At 40.0% G+C, this 14,710-nt stretch overlaps 2 protein-coding genes across 9 annotated transcripts in view; one reads left to right on the plus strand and one right to left on the minus strand.

Annotated features, from left to right (window-relative positions):
- AASS (aminoadipate-semialdehyde synthase) overlaps window positions 1-9,358 on the plus strand; it is a 70,796-nt gene extending 61,438 nt beyond the window's left edge. Inside the window, exon 24 of one of the 3 annotated variants that reach the window (XM_049893867.1) lies at window positions 88-9,354. In XM_049893867.1, the coding sequence (XP_049749824.1) occupies window positions 88-206 (119 nt within the window). In that variant the 3' untranslated portion in view covers window positions 207-9,354. Of the gene's footprint in view, window positions 1-87 lie in introns of all 3 variants that reach the window. The other 2 variants (XM_049893868.1, XM_049893871.1) reach the window with 2 other exon arrangements.
- A 4,734-nt stretch (window positions 9,359-14,092) lies between these two features.
- PTPRZ1 (protein tyrosine phosphatase receptor type Z1) overlaps window positions 14,093-14,710 on the minus strand; it is a 212,489-nt gene continuing 211,871 nt past the window's right edge. For all 6 annotated transcript variants that reach the window (XM_049893859.1, XM_049893861.1, XM_049893863.1 and 3 more), the window contains one exon: window positions 14,093-14,564. In XM_049893859.1, coding sequence (XP_049749816.1) covers window positions 14,424-14,564 — 141 coding nt within the window. In that variant the 3' untranslated portion in view covers window positions 14,093-14,423. The remainder of the gene's footprint in view (window positions 14,565-14,710) is intronic.

A 14,710-nucleotide genomic window follows, 5' to 3' on the forward strand; every position in this document is an offset into this window, starting at 1 on the left:
GATACCCTCTACATGGAGACTCTAGCTGTGGAAGTGAGCTTCTAACATCACCTTTCAAATGGTAACTACAAACTTATTTTCTTCCAGGTGAAATTCAAGCCAAAGGTTTGATGGGGCCCTTTTCAAAGGCGATCTATGGACCAATATTGGACCGAATTAGAGCAGAAGGCATCGTATATACTACCCGGAGCACTGTCAAACAATGATTGAGAATCATATTTTATTTATCTTACAGACAACACAGCTCTTGAACATTTGTGTGACAAACATGTTGTTAATGTGCTATTTTACAGTATAAAGTACAAGATATTTTGATTAACTCAATACAGTGACGTTCTTAAAATAGAAATTTTTATTTTAATATGAAAATAAATGGAAAAGGAGATGCCAGTAATTACCAGAGAACTTTAATAATTCTACCATGTATTTTTTTCCCGTGTATGTAAAAGCGGGAGCCCTCGTGGCACAGTGGTTAAGCGCTTGGCTGCTAACCAAAAGGTCAGCAGTTCGAATCCACCTCCCACTCCTTGGAAACCCTATGGGGCAGTTCTACTCTGTCCCATAGGGCCACTGTGAGTCGGAGTCGACGGCAACGGGTTTATTTTTTCATGTGAAAGTGCTAATGATTATGCTATCTATTAATTTATTGTGCCACTTTTTTCTTATAAGAATACAGTAGTCCCCCCTTATCCACGGGGGATGTGTTCCAAGACCCCCGTGGATGCCGGAAACCAAACCCTATATATACTATGTTTTGTCCCATACATAGGTACCTATGATAAAGTTTAATTTATAAATTAGATACAGTAAGAGATTAACAACAATAACTAATAATTAAATAGAACCATTATAACAATATACTGTAATAAAAGGTCTGTGAGTGTGGCGGGACTGAGCAGGACGTGGCAAGATTTCATGACACTACTCATTTAACATTTTTGGACCTCGGGAAAGTGAAACCATGCATAAGGGCGGCTACTGTATATATTCCCCTAATCAGCAGGTGAAGTTTACCTGTTTAGTCAGAAAAATTTCTTCATGCAGCTGTATTTTTCAAGTGGATTTTGTTAGATACCTATATAGATTACCTAACTAGAAACCTTTGTAATAATGCTATTTTATAATTTGTTGTAAAGTTATGATTTACTTAGTAAATGTCACTTTTTGTAGTTTTCTCTTGAGTGTTTGGAAAAGGGAATAGACAAGATTAAACTGCATACCACATGATCATCTCAACAGATGCAGAAGAAGCACTTGGCAAAATTCAACACCCTTTCATGGTAAAAGGAGGCTCTGGGTCGTGCAAATCATTAAGCACTGGGCTTCTAACTGAAAGGTGGGTCGTTTGGATCTACCCAGAGGGACCTCAGAAGGAAGCCCTGGTGATCTGCTCCTGAAAGATCCCAGCCATTGAGAACTGTGTGGAGCCCAGTTCTGCTCTGAAACACCTGGGGTCACCGGGAGTCGGACCTGACTAGATGGCAGCTGGGTTGACTGGGTTTTGATAAAAGCACTGAACAAACTAGGAATAAAAGGGAACTTCCTCAACCTTATAAAAAGGATCTATGAAAAACCCACAGCTGGCATCATACTTCATGGTGAACACCCAAACCATATCCACTGTCACTGAGGCAAGTCTGACTCATAGAGACCCTATAGGACAGAATAGAACTGCCCCATAGGGTTTCCAAGGCTGTAAATCTTTACAGAAGCAGACTGCCGCCATTTTTCTCCAGTGGAGTGGCTGGTGGGTTTGATCCTCAGATCTTTTTTTATTTGGTTAGTAGCTGAGCACTTTAACCATTGGGCCATCAGAGCTCCTTAATGGTAAGGTAAATGACTCAATTAAAAAAACAGGCAAAAGAACTGAATAGCCATACCTCCAAAGAAGACACACAAGTCATCAATAAGTGCATAAAAAGATCCTCCACATCATAAACCAGCAGGGAAATGCAAATCAAACCCACAGTGAGATACCACTTCATACCAACTAAGATGGCAATATAAAAAGATAGATAATAACAAGTGTTTAGGATGTGGAGAAACTGGAACGCTCATATTGCTGGTGGGATTGTAAAATTATATAGCCATTTTGGGAAACAGTCTAGTAGTTACTCGAAAGGTTAAACATAGATATATCTCATAACGCAGCAGTTCTGCTCCTCTGTATATAACATATATCCACACAACTTGTACACAAATATTCATAGCAAAGTATTCATAATATCTAAAAAATGGAAACCACTCAAATGACCGTCAGCTAGTAAGTGGATAAACAAAATATGGTATAACTATGCAATGGAATATTATTTGACAATAAAAAGAAATGTACTGATACTTGCTACAGCATGGATGAACCTTCAAAAATTATTCTATATGAAAGAAGCCAATCACAAAAGACCACATATTGTATGATGTCACTTATATGAAATGACCAAAGTAGGCAAATCTGTAGAGACTAAACATTGAAAGGGGGTTGCCTAGGATGGGAGGGCTGGGGAAAAATGGGGAGTGACTGCCAATGGGGAGAGAGGTTTTCTTTTCATGGTGATGTGAATGTTTTCGAGTTGACTGTGGTATTGAAGGAGCCTGTTGGTGCAGTGGTTATGAACTTGGCTGCTAACCAAAATGTCGGCAGTTAGAATCCACCAACTGCTCCTTGGAAACCCTATGGGGCAGTTCTCTGTCCTATTGGGTCGCTATGCATCACAAATAATCTCTGGACATCAATCATACATTAATAAGTAAAGACATTTATGGCATTTCTTTACCACAACACTGAGTTTAACACGATAAAGAAACACAGCTCTGGCACATTGATTCCGCTGTCAATCTGGAACAGCACCCAGATTGATTTGGAGCTAGCATCTGGGATGCATGTGGGGGAAACCTGTTGGCTCTTAGTACAATTAAAGTGATTGATTTGGGTTTTATGATAACAATGAGTGATAAAACCAAACCTTTTGCCATCAAGTCAATTCTGACTCATAGCGGCCCTATAGGACAGAGTAGAACTGCCCCATAGGGTTTCCAAGGACAGAGTAGGACTGCCCCATAAGGTTTCCAAGGAGCAGCTGGTGGATTCAAACTGCTGACCTTTTGGTTAGCAGCTGAGCTGTTAACCACTGTCACCAGGGCTCCAATGAATGATAAAGGGGATACAATTGTTTGAAGAGCTGGTCTAATATCAGTGCTGGTGGTGGTAAATAGAAAAGGAAATGCCAGTATGCTTGAGTAAGGATAGATGCATTGACCCTCAATAAATTTTCCAGCAGAAATTTTAATAACAAAGGTGGTGGTGATAGGTTCTTGGAGTGGATGGGTTATAGTTTATAAGCATATATCTTTACCAAGGGTCAGCACATTTTTTCTGTGATAAATATTGTAGACTTTACGAGCCAAAGGGTCTCTGTCACAACTATTCACTTCGGCCATCATAGTGTGAAAGCAGCCATAGACAATACATAAACAAGTGGACATGACTGTTCCAATAAAACTTTATTTACAAAAACAAGCTGTGGGCAGACTTGGCCCTCAGGCCATAGTTTGTGGATCCCTTGTCTAACCATTTTGGCAGACTTAATGCTTACATCTGCCAGATCTTTCTACCTCTTTTATGGCCTATTCCAGATAACACTAATACTTGCATTTTCTAGTTTTTCTTGATCTAGACTATTGAGACACTAGAAGCTTCTCCTCTGAGGGGCAGTGTGATCAGATCTACAACACACTAGCTATTTCCTTCTCCAGATAATGAGGATAACAGCACCTGATAAGATGGCTATAAAATTGAATGAGATAACCTATGAGAAATGCCTGACACATAGTAGATGCTGAAAAACCTTAGTGTTCTTCCCTCTTTTTTGATAACACTTTTTGCCTGATGTTCATGTTAAAGTTAATGAGATTTTAGCTTTGAGATTTTTTTCAGTATTTTAGATACCTTTGAATTATTCCTAAAAGACCCATGCTGCCCAGACAAGCCGTATATGTATCTGCTCTATAAAGAAACAAGAACCCGTTGCTGATTCGGATTCATGGTAACCTCGTGTGTCAGCGTAGAACTGTACTCCATAGTATTATCAGTGGCTAATTTTTCTGATTAGATTGCCAGGACTTTCTTCCAAGTGCTTCCAACTGAGGGCCTTAAAGTGGTTTTAGTGGTGGAAAGGACCACGATAATCATTTGGCCAAACCTCGGATTCTATAGAAGAGGAAATGTGCCCCACAAAGTTAAATGACTTGCCTAAGGTACACCCCACCAAGGTAACACGACTTAATATTGAAATTTGACAGTCCAAAATATGCTCAATATACTTGACAAAATTCAAGGAGAATCCTGACTTATAAGACATCTCTTAAGGTAGATTATTTAACATGGCCGCCACTAGCCCATATAACGCCTTTGTGAGAATTAGTGAAAGGAATTCCTTCTTAGGGACACTTGTACTAATTAAGAAATTGCCCCCAATATATAATTTATTAGGCCAAAACAAAAACAAAATTTATTACTACCCTTCGATGGAAAATTATCTTAGTAAATATACAAATCTTCCATGTGTATGATGTGATTACCTTCCACTTAAGTATAGTGCACAATTTGCAGAGCCATACAAATTAGCTGGTCTTACTCTTATGCATTGTATAGCATCAGCTTTCTTGAGTCCCGGGGTGGTGCAAATGGTTAAGCACTCAACTACTAGCTGAAAGGTTGGCGATTCGAACCCACCCAGAGGCACCTCGGAGGCAGATCAATCCATAACCTTGAAAACCCTGTAGAGCACAGTTCTACGCTGTGCACACAGGGTCACCATGAGTCACAGGTAACGACACTAGCTTTCTAATGACTTACATCTCTTGATTTTTTGGAAGTGAAACTACGTTTTACACAGCTGGCTTCCAGTGCAAAAGCTGGCTTTTCTGAAGCAATATCTGTTAGTCAGTGGCAGCTAATCTCATAACTTCCCTTTTCCAATTTTGTTATTGTCCTAATACTCATTCTTAATGTTCATTTATTAGCAGGAACTACTAAAAGAGTTTTAATTTTTTAGGTTAAGAGGTCACGCCCTGTCTGTTTAAGTTGTTGGTGTAGTAAAATAGAAGTCTTCTAGAGTCTTCCAGTTTTATGTTGGTTGACAATGCATGACACATCACTAGATAACTAATTCATAAACCCTGGGAATCCCACTCCCAGCCTGTGCGCCTGATGAAGCCGAATTGATATTCCTCTTGTCTTCATTTGATTGAAGCTGATTCTGGGCTGTTGCCATGCAGAACTAAAACAGTAGCCCAGCACTTGGCTCCAATAATTTGAGTTCGGAGCCAGGTTCTTGGGGAAGTTGGCACAGGGTAAAACAAGCCCCCACGCTTGAACAGAAACCTGATAACCCCAATAAAGAAAAAAATGTCTGGTTTATTAGTAAACTATTGATGAAAGGAGATTTCTTCTCCTGAAATTGAGAGAAATGCTTAAAAGGAGGTGGAAGTTGAACAGAAATTCATGGAGGAAAGAAGCTGGAAGACCAAGAGAAAAAATGAGGGAATAGCAACTCACAAAGACATGAAATGGTAAAATGCTTTAATAATGTTAAAAAAATTAAGTGTTTTGGCCTGAACAGTGGTCCAATCTAGTGCTTGGACTATGAATTTTGATATTTAACATCGTCTGAACTTGTGCAAATGTCCCAGTAAGTAAGATGCTTAATGAGGATGGTTCTTTGCAGCTTCGTATTCATCTGTCCACACATTAAATGTCGATGTTCAGAGTTTATTCCAGGCTTCTATTTTTCTTTATGTATGCTGTCTGGGTGCATGCATCTTACCACATGGCTTTGCTTATTGTCTATTTCTCTAGTGAACCCCAGGTATTCTCACCCGAGCTTCAGGCTATGTATTCAACTATGTGCTGGACATCTCTGTTTGGATATCTCCCAGACTTCGTAGACTCAATGTGGGTTTAAGAGTTTATAGTATAAATCAGTGTCTTTCAATAGGGCCACTATATGCATTTTCCCCCAAACCAGTTTTTCCATCTGATTGCCCATCTCAGGAAATGGCAACCCTATGATCCTCCTAGTGGAGTCCCTTGGTAGAATAAATGGTTAACATGCTTGGCTACCACCTGAAAAGTTGAGGTTTGAGTTCACACAGAGGTGCCTCAGAAGAAAGGCATGGGGGTCTACTTCTGAAAAAAAAAAAAAGCCATTGAAACCCTTATGCAGCACGGTTCTACTCTGATGCACAAGGGGTCGTCATGAATTGGGATCAACTTGACAGCAACTAGTTTTATCCTCCTCGTTGCTCTGGTTATAATCTTTGTTATGGATTGAATTGTGTCCCCCCAAAATGTGTGTGAATTTTGCTGGGCCATGATTCCCAGTATTGTGTGATTGTCCTTCATTTTGTGATCTGATGTAATTACCCTCTGTGTTGTAAATCCTAATCTCTATGAAGTTAATGAGGCAGGATTAGAGGCTGTTATGTTAATGAGGCGAGACAATCTACAGGAGTAGAATGTATCTTGAGTCAATCTCTTTTGAGATATAAAGACAGAAGCAAGCAGAGGAGAGGGACCTTATACCACCAAGCACAAAGAGCCAGGAGTGGGGCTTGTCCTTTGGACCTGCGGTCCCTATGCTGAGAAGCTCCTAGACCAGGGGAAGATTGATGACAAGGACTTTGCCCAAAGCCAACGGAGAGAAAAGGCCTTCCCCTGGTGCTAGTGCCCTGAATTCGGACGTCTAGACTCCTAAACTGTGAGAGAATAAATTTCTGCTTGTTAAAGTCATCCACCTGAGGTATTTGTTATAGTAGCACTAACCTTGATGCTTTCTTCCATCTCATTTCCATATTAAACAAATCAGCATTTCTTTTTCTTCTCCATTAAGCCCCTCCAGTCCATTCATGTCTCTCTACCTACATCCAGCTAGCCTGGTTCAGGCCACTGTCATCTTTTATGTGGATCACTGCAACAGCTTCTCACCTGACCTCCCTGCCTCCAGAATTGCCTCCCTGATGTGTCCCTTCTCAGAGGTAGATTCTGTGAATACACAGTAATGACAACAGTTATCAATCTTGCTCATCAACTTTACCAATATTTCCTCCTTATTTTCTCGCCATTTTATTTTCTCTTAGGCCATCTCTGAATCTTATTTATCTCCCTGAGCTTAGAACAGGATACAGTACACAGACAACAAGTGGAATGGTTTGCACTTAGTCTCTAAAAAGCCCAGGAGATGCAGCTTTAACTTCCTGAGTCTATTAAAACACTTACTTGAAGTAGAAGTTATATAAGAGACTTTGCTATTTAAATATTTTTCATTAAGAACCTTAATGCCGATAGTTTATAGTTTTCAGTACACAGTTTCATCAAATGAGTTAGTGACAGGATAAGAATTGTTGTTGTTGTTAGATGCCATCCAGTCAATTCCGACTCATAGCGACCCTAAGTACAACAGAAGGAGACACTGCGTAGTCCCGTGCCATCCTTCTAGTCATTGCTATGTTGGAGCCCATTATTGCAGCTACTGTGTCAGTCCATCTCATTGAGGGTCTTTCTCTTTCGCTGACTATCCACTTTACCAAGCATGATGTCCTTCTCCTGGGATTGGTCCCTTCTGATAAATGTGTCCAGAATATGTGAGATAAACAAAGTCTCACCATCCTTGCTTCTAATTCATCTCCCTGTGTGGCTAATTCAGAAGTGAAGCAACTCCTCTAGGACTAAAGCCAGGTAATAGGAATCTGAGAGATGTGGCAAATGGCAAGTCCAAAATTGCAGAGAAAAGTATTCTAAATTAGCATATTTGGGAAGTTTCTCAAAGGTTAATCTGTGTCTCTTGTGGCCTACTTAGAGTGCATCACACTGATTAGAAGTTATGTTGTGTATGTAACGAGAAGTTTCAATTTCACAACCACAGTTTCTCTTACTCCCACTTCCAAATCTTGTTTTATTTTTTAAAATAAAGATTATCTTTTAAAAAAAAGAAAACAAACAACTTACTAACTATAACACCAAGGATATCCAGTTCCTTAAAACTGGTCGAGAGTACCCAATTTTATGCCTTAACATTTAACACCACCTACTTTAATGCATCTATTGTGCTAATGAGGAGGCAACCTCTACTGTACTAGAATATTATGCAATCAGGAGTGAGAAGATGATAATCAATTGTAGTTTATAATAATAAAAGCATGTATTTATTTAATAAAAAAATTAACAGAATAGATATACCTTTGTCAAAATAGGTAATGTATTACATATTGAGGAGCATTACAGCAGAGTGTGAAGTTCCGTTCGTTTGCTCATCCATTTTTCAACCCAGGTTTGTTGTGCACCTTCAATGTGTCACGTACTGTTCTAGGGGTGGGGATTACAGAGGTTAACAAAAGAGTCAAAATTCCTGTCCTCATGGAGCTTACATACTAATGGAGGAGACAGACAACAAACACATAAATATAAAATACAATGTCAAGAAACAAAATGTGCTATGGAGAAAAATGAAGCAGGAAAAGGACACGGAGAGGGACTGGGGGATGGGGTGATCACTCTGCGGATAATAAACACAGCTCAGGGCGCCACGTGATGTCCCTTCTGATGGCTAGTGTTAAATATTTTGAATATCCTCCTTGAGAGGACGGGATGTTACTTCCAACAGGCTGGTGGAGAACGCTGCTCTGAGGAGGTGATATTGAAGCAGTGGCTTGAACCCACGAGGCGAACGATAGGACTAACGCCTCAGCCCGCGAAAGTGTAAGCAGTACAACTCTTGGAAAACAAGAGTACTAAGAGACGTAAAGATGTTCATACACTCTGACCCTAAAGTGACAGGAATATCCTAAAGAAATAATCCTAATATATTTTTATATAAAGAAATATTGGTAATAGGAAGAATTTGAAAATAGCCGAAAGAGCAAACAGGAGGAAAATAATCTTTGGTACATGTATTAGAGCAGGGTTTCTCTACCTAGGTGCTAGTGTCATTTTGGATTGGACAATTCCTTGTTCTGGGGGGTCTGTCCTGTGCATTGTAGGATGTTTCCTAGCATCCCTTCCTCTACCCGCCACTAGGTACCAATTGCGTCGCCAGCTCCACACCCCTCTCCCCCACAGTGTGACAATAAAAAGTGCCTCCAGACATTGCCGAATGTTCCTTGGGGGGAACCACTGTACTAGATGGCATATTACATAGCCTTGACAATGATAGGTTTATAAATTATGTGTAATAAAAAATGCTATGTAATGATATAAAAAACAACACAAATTACCTTCACAATAAGCCAACAATTATAAAATCAAAGAATGGGTGGATAAAAGCTGGGGCTATAATAAATCAGTGAATAAAATTTTGGTAATGAATGGAAATAATTGGGAAAAACTTATTTGACTTATTCATCTGACTTCATTTATCCTCATTTCTCTCAGAATTGATCATTGTCTCAGAATTAAGGGTCAAGAGACTAGGAAAGGTCACTATATCTGACAGGAATTCTTTTTTTCATTTGTTGCAGTATATAGTTATTAGAATTTGTCTGGAAAATGCTTAATTAGCATACATGTTACTTGCATAATTTTTCTTGGAAAAGATTCAGCAAGGCACCTCCCTAATAATGTCCATAAAGGGGAAAAAAAATAAATAAATTCTGTATCCCTCAAAGGCTGTTTGTTCCTAGGACGAAGGCTAAGGAGAAAATAGACAAAATAATTAAGGTGACATGTAGTACTGGTTGAGATCAGGTTGTGATTACACACTGTGGGCGTTGAAGGCACAAAATAAGAGGACTAGGAGCTGACGTTAGAAAAGCGAACAAGGAATTAAAAATGAACATTTTAGCCTTTCTCACTGAGAGGGTGGGAAGCACATTAATTCATTTTGTAGCCTGTAGAGCAGTGCTTACCAACCTTTTGGGATACGTGACACTCTACTCTTAGACTTTATTTTTCTCTTTCCCCTACTTCATATCTCTTCATGACTGCGGCTTTAAAAGGAAAGCTTTTTTTTAAAAAGGAAAGTTAATTAATTTTAGATCTGTTTTAACGATTTGGTGAAAATCTCCTGATACTGCTTGAGGACAGTGGAGGCTCCCTGAAGTGTTTATATACTAAAAAAAAAAAAAAAAAAATTCCGTTGATTCTGACAGTGACCCTACAGGACAGAGTAGAACTGCCCCATAGAGTTTCCAAGGAGCTGCTGGTGGATTTGAACTGCTGACCTTTTGCTTTGTAGCCTGAGCTCTTAACCACTGTGCCACCAGGGCTCTGAAGTGTTTCTATAGAGCCAATTAAAAAAAAAAATCAAAAACAAAAACTGGTTGCCATTGAGTCAACTCGGACTCATGGCAACCCCACATATATCAGAGTAGAACTGTGCTCCACAGGGCTTTCAACGGTTGATTTTCCAGTAGATTGCCAGGCCTTTCTTCAAAGGTACCTTTGAGTGGATTCAAACTTCCAACCTTTTGGATAGGAGCCAAGCACATTAACTGTTTGCATCACCCAGGGACTCCTCCTATAGAGCAGTGGTTCTCAAGTGGTAGCATGCAGTAGATTGCTACACCTGCTTCCTGAGTTTCTGTATTCCAAGTCTTAGATGGTGCAGTGTAATGGATTACTTTTTGCATGGCCCTTTAAATAAATAAATAAATAAATTATTATTATTTTTTTTTCTAGCCATGGTCTTGTAACTCTCATTCCCACCCAGGTGACTGCATGGGACTGTGTGATAGGGTAATTGTGGCTCATCAAGAGGAAGGGTCAGTTTTGCCATCCTGCTGGACTTGAAATGAGCCACCCTACAGATGGGAAAGAGCCCACCACCACCAAGGTAGGAGAGACCAACAGGAGAGACCAGCAGGAGATGGTGCAGCGGGCTTTCTGGCCCACAGAGCGAGAAAGGTGAATGCCTTTGGGCAGAGATTGAGGGACAAGAAGAAGCCTACACCTGACCCATGAATTTGGGACCTGCCAGCCTCCACAACTGGGTGAGCTGTTTCCTTTATACGGTTTGTGAATTCTGTGAGACATTGCAGTGAATTAGGGAACCCAAAGACATGAGGGAGAGTAGGAGGGAAGAGGGAGTAGTTGATATTAGAGATGATGGAGCGGTATAGCAGCTTGGGAAAGTTGGACATTCGGGACACCTTTAACCTCTACCTCATAGGAACCAGTTTTGTGCTGATCCTTATAAAAGAAATTATTCGTTTATATGGGAAACCAGGATTTGCATTTCTAACAAGTTTCCCAGTTTTGCTGATGTTACTGCTCTGGAGACCACACTTTTAGAACCACTGGTGTAAAAAAAATTCTCCTGCTCTCCTACTCTGGACCCTGAACTGAGCACTCGTGGGGATCAGTGCCCTCCTCCTCAGGCCATGTTATAAAATGCTCCTGGCAGAGGCAGAGTGCTGCTTCACGTATCAAAGTCCTGCTTGTTACCATGGTTTGCCTTGGTTTTTCTGTACTTCAGCTCTACACAGCTTTTGTTGTTGTTGTTAGGTACTGTTGAGTCGGTTCTAATTCACAGCAACCCTATGTACAACAGAACGAAACACTGCCTCGTCCTGTGCCATCCTCACAATCGTTGCTATGCTTGAGACCATTGTAGCAGCCATGGTGTCAGTCTATCTAGCTGAGGGCCTGCTTCTTTTTCACTGACCCTCTACTCTACCAAGCATGATGTCCTTCTCCAGGGACCGGTCCCTCCCAATAACATGTCCAAAGTATGTGAGATGAAGTCTTGCCATCTTCGCTTCTGAGGAGAATTCTGGCTGTACTGCTTCCAAGACAGATTTATTCATTCTTCTGGCAGTCCATGGTATATTCAATACTCTTTGCCACCGCTATAATTCAAAGGCATCAATTCTTCTTCGGTTTTCCTTATTCATTGTTCAGCTTTCAAATGTATATGAGATTGAAAATACCATGGTCAGGTGGACTTTAGTACTCAAAGTGACATCTTTGCTTTTCAATACTTTAAAGAGGTCTTTTGCAGCAGATTTGCCCAAGGCAACACATTGATTTCTTGACTGCTGCTTCCATGGGCCTTGATTGTGGATCCAAGGAAAATGAAATCCTTGACAACTTCAATCTTTTCTCCGTTTATCACGATGTTGTTTATTGGTCCAGTTGTATTTTTGTTTTCTTTATGTTGAGGTGTAATCCATATTGAAGGCTGTAGTCTTTGATCTTCATCAGTAGTGCTTCAAGTCTTCTTTGCTTTCCAAAACCAAGACTGTGTCATCTGCATATTGCAGGTTGTTAATGAATCTTCCTCCAGTTCCAGTACTGCATTCCTCTTCGTGTAGTCCTGCTTCTTAGATTATTTGCTCAGCATACAGATTGAACTACACAGCTGTATTTCCTGACAATTTGCCATAACGTAAGCACTCTAGAATTTAAATCACCCTGGTCCTTGTCAGGAAACCCTGGTGGCGTAGTGGTTAAGAGCTGCAGCTGCTAACTGAAAGGTCGGCAGCTCAAATCCACCAGGTGCTCCTTGGAAACCCTATGGGGGCAGTTCTACTCTGTCCTTTAGGGTCGCTATGAGTCAGAATCCACTCAACGGCAATGGATTTGGTTTTGGTTTGGTCCTTGTCAATCCACCTGGCTTCCAACCCCATGCTTAGCTTGACCTTTGCTTTTGTTGGTGTCCCCGATTGGCAAATCTGCCTGCTTCTAACTCATGGCTTGATTCTAAACCAAAGGTCCCTAACCCTTCTTGGTTCATGGTGCCCTTAGTTTCTCAGTACCATTTTTATTCTCTCCTAAGCCAAAAGAACCACAGCCCTGGTGGTGCAGTGTTTAAGAACTTGGCTACTAACCAAAAGGTTGGCAGTTCTAATTCATCCGCTGTTCCTTGGAAACCCAACACGGCAGTTCTACTCTGTCCTCTAGAGTCTCTCTGAGTTGGAATCAATTCAATGGCAATGAGTTTGAAGCTAAAAGAAATTCCTAATGGTTCTATATACTAAGTAGTTAGGTCTTGTTATGGAATGTGTCTCCCCAAAATGCGTGTTGAATTCCTGGTCCTTGTACTTGTGGATGTAACCCTGTTTGGAAAGAGGGTTTTATATTGTTACATTAACGAGGTCATACCAGTGTAGGATGGATCCTAAACATAATCACTTCTGAGTTACAAAAAGGCCGGAACAGACACAGAGGCACACACAGAGGAAGACAGACACTATGTGAAGATCGTTTACAAGCCAAGAATACCAAGGAACCAAGGAACACCTGCAGCTACAGAAAAGGCAGGAATCAACGTGGCTGAGATCCTGATTTGGACTTTTAGACTCCAGAACTGTGAGAAAATAAATTTCTGTTCTTTAAAGCCACCCACTTGTGGTATTTGTGTTATAGCAGCCCTAGAAAACTGAGACAGGCTGAAATAATTTAATAATAGTAGTTTGTGCAGCATCGGCAGGTGGTGTTGTATTTCCCTCAAAAATTTATCATTTCCATAGGTGCCCTGTGTGCCTCAATGCACAGTTAGAGAACCACAGCACCATACACTATTCCATTCCATTGGCCTTTTTTCAGCTTCCATCACCCAGTGGACTCATATCTAGAGTTTGCAGCTATACACACCCCAGTACAACATGCCATAAACAAATACAAATTGATGGCAATATTTATATTTATTTTTGCAATGTCTTGGATAAAAATCATTTAAACAATGTTGGGTGAGGTGTTATTCTCATAAAAACATCTTTCAAAATCAATGTATTTCTATTTTCCACAAAAGTTAAAATTGCATGCTTAAACGGAGTTAATCACTTAGGTAACATGATACAATAGTGTAAGACCAGATACTGCACTATATCATTAAACTAAACAATTACACAGAACTAGAAAATCGACTCAGTAGTAAAATATAAAAATCTACAATTATAAATATAAATTTGGTCCATGGAGACACTAGAGCTGTATTTACAGTAAGTATCAGATTATTTCTACTTTAGGTGAATACTGTAGTTGTGAAATACTGAATATCATAGAGAACAGTGTTATATTTATAGTCTACTATATTAAAAGTTATATTTCTAGCAAATCTGATGATTGCTACAAATATATCTAAAAATTTGACACTAAAAACAAACATGTTTTCTGTAGTTGGGAATTCCTAACATCTATAAACTGAAATTTTCTGTTAAAATCAATACAGAAAAAAAAAAAACACAATTCCATTCTTAGAAATACTGTAAAATTCAATAATTTTAGTTCAAACATAAGTGAATTACAAGAAGTCTTGCAAAAAGGCACACATTGTTAGCGATGTAAATTTGGCAGCAGAATCCTATGTCATGAAAGTTACTGTCAGGTGCTAGCAAGTAAACAGATAATAGAAGAATGGACTGATTTTCCTGTCTAATTCCAAAAGAGGAAAATTAGGTTCAGACGTGGGCTCCTCCCACCCCTTTCTGGATTAAACTAAAGACTCTAAGCTCTCGGCAATATTTCCATCTGGCAACGCTGTGCCATTACTGTCCAGAGAGATGGACGGATTCTCTTCCTGCCTTGTGCTCACAAGGCTGAGGATGGCTCTGTAGAGAAACTGATACTGCTCCTAGAGAACAGAGAACAGGAGGTTATAAACTGGAAGTTTAGTGACGACACACGGATGTCAAAAGGAGGAATGTTTGTAGACACATGTCAGCACTGCTCATGGAAGGGCACTGAAGGCAGCCGTGTTAAGGGCTCTGTTACATTCTG

Source organism: Elephas maximus, chromosome 8 (assembly GCF_024166365.1).
Source record: "Elephas maximus indicus isolate mEleMax1 chromosome 8, mEleMax1 primary haplotype, whole genome shotgun sequence".
Taxonomy (NCBI): domain Eukaryota; kingdom Metazoa; phylum Chordata; class Mammalia; order Proboscidea; family Elephantidae; genus Elephas; species Elephas maximus.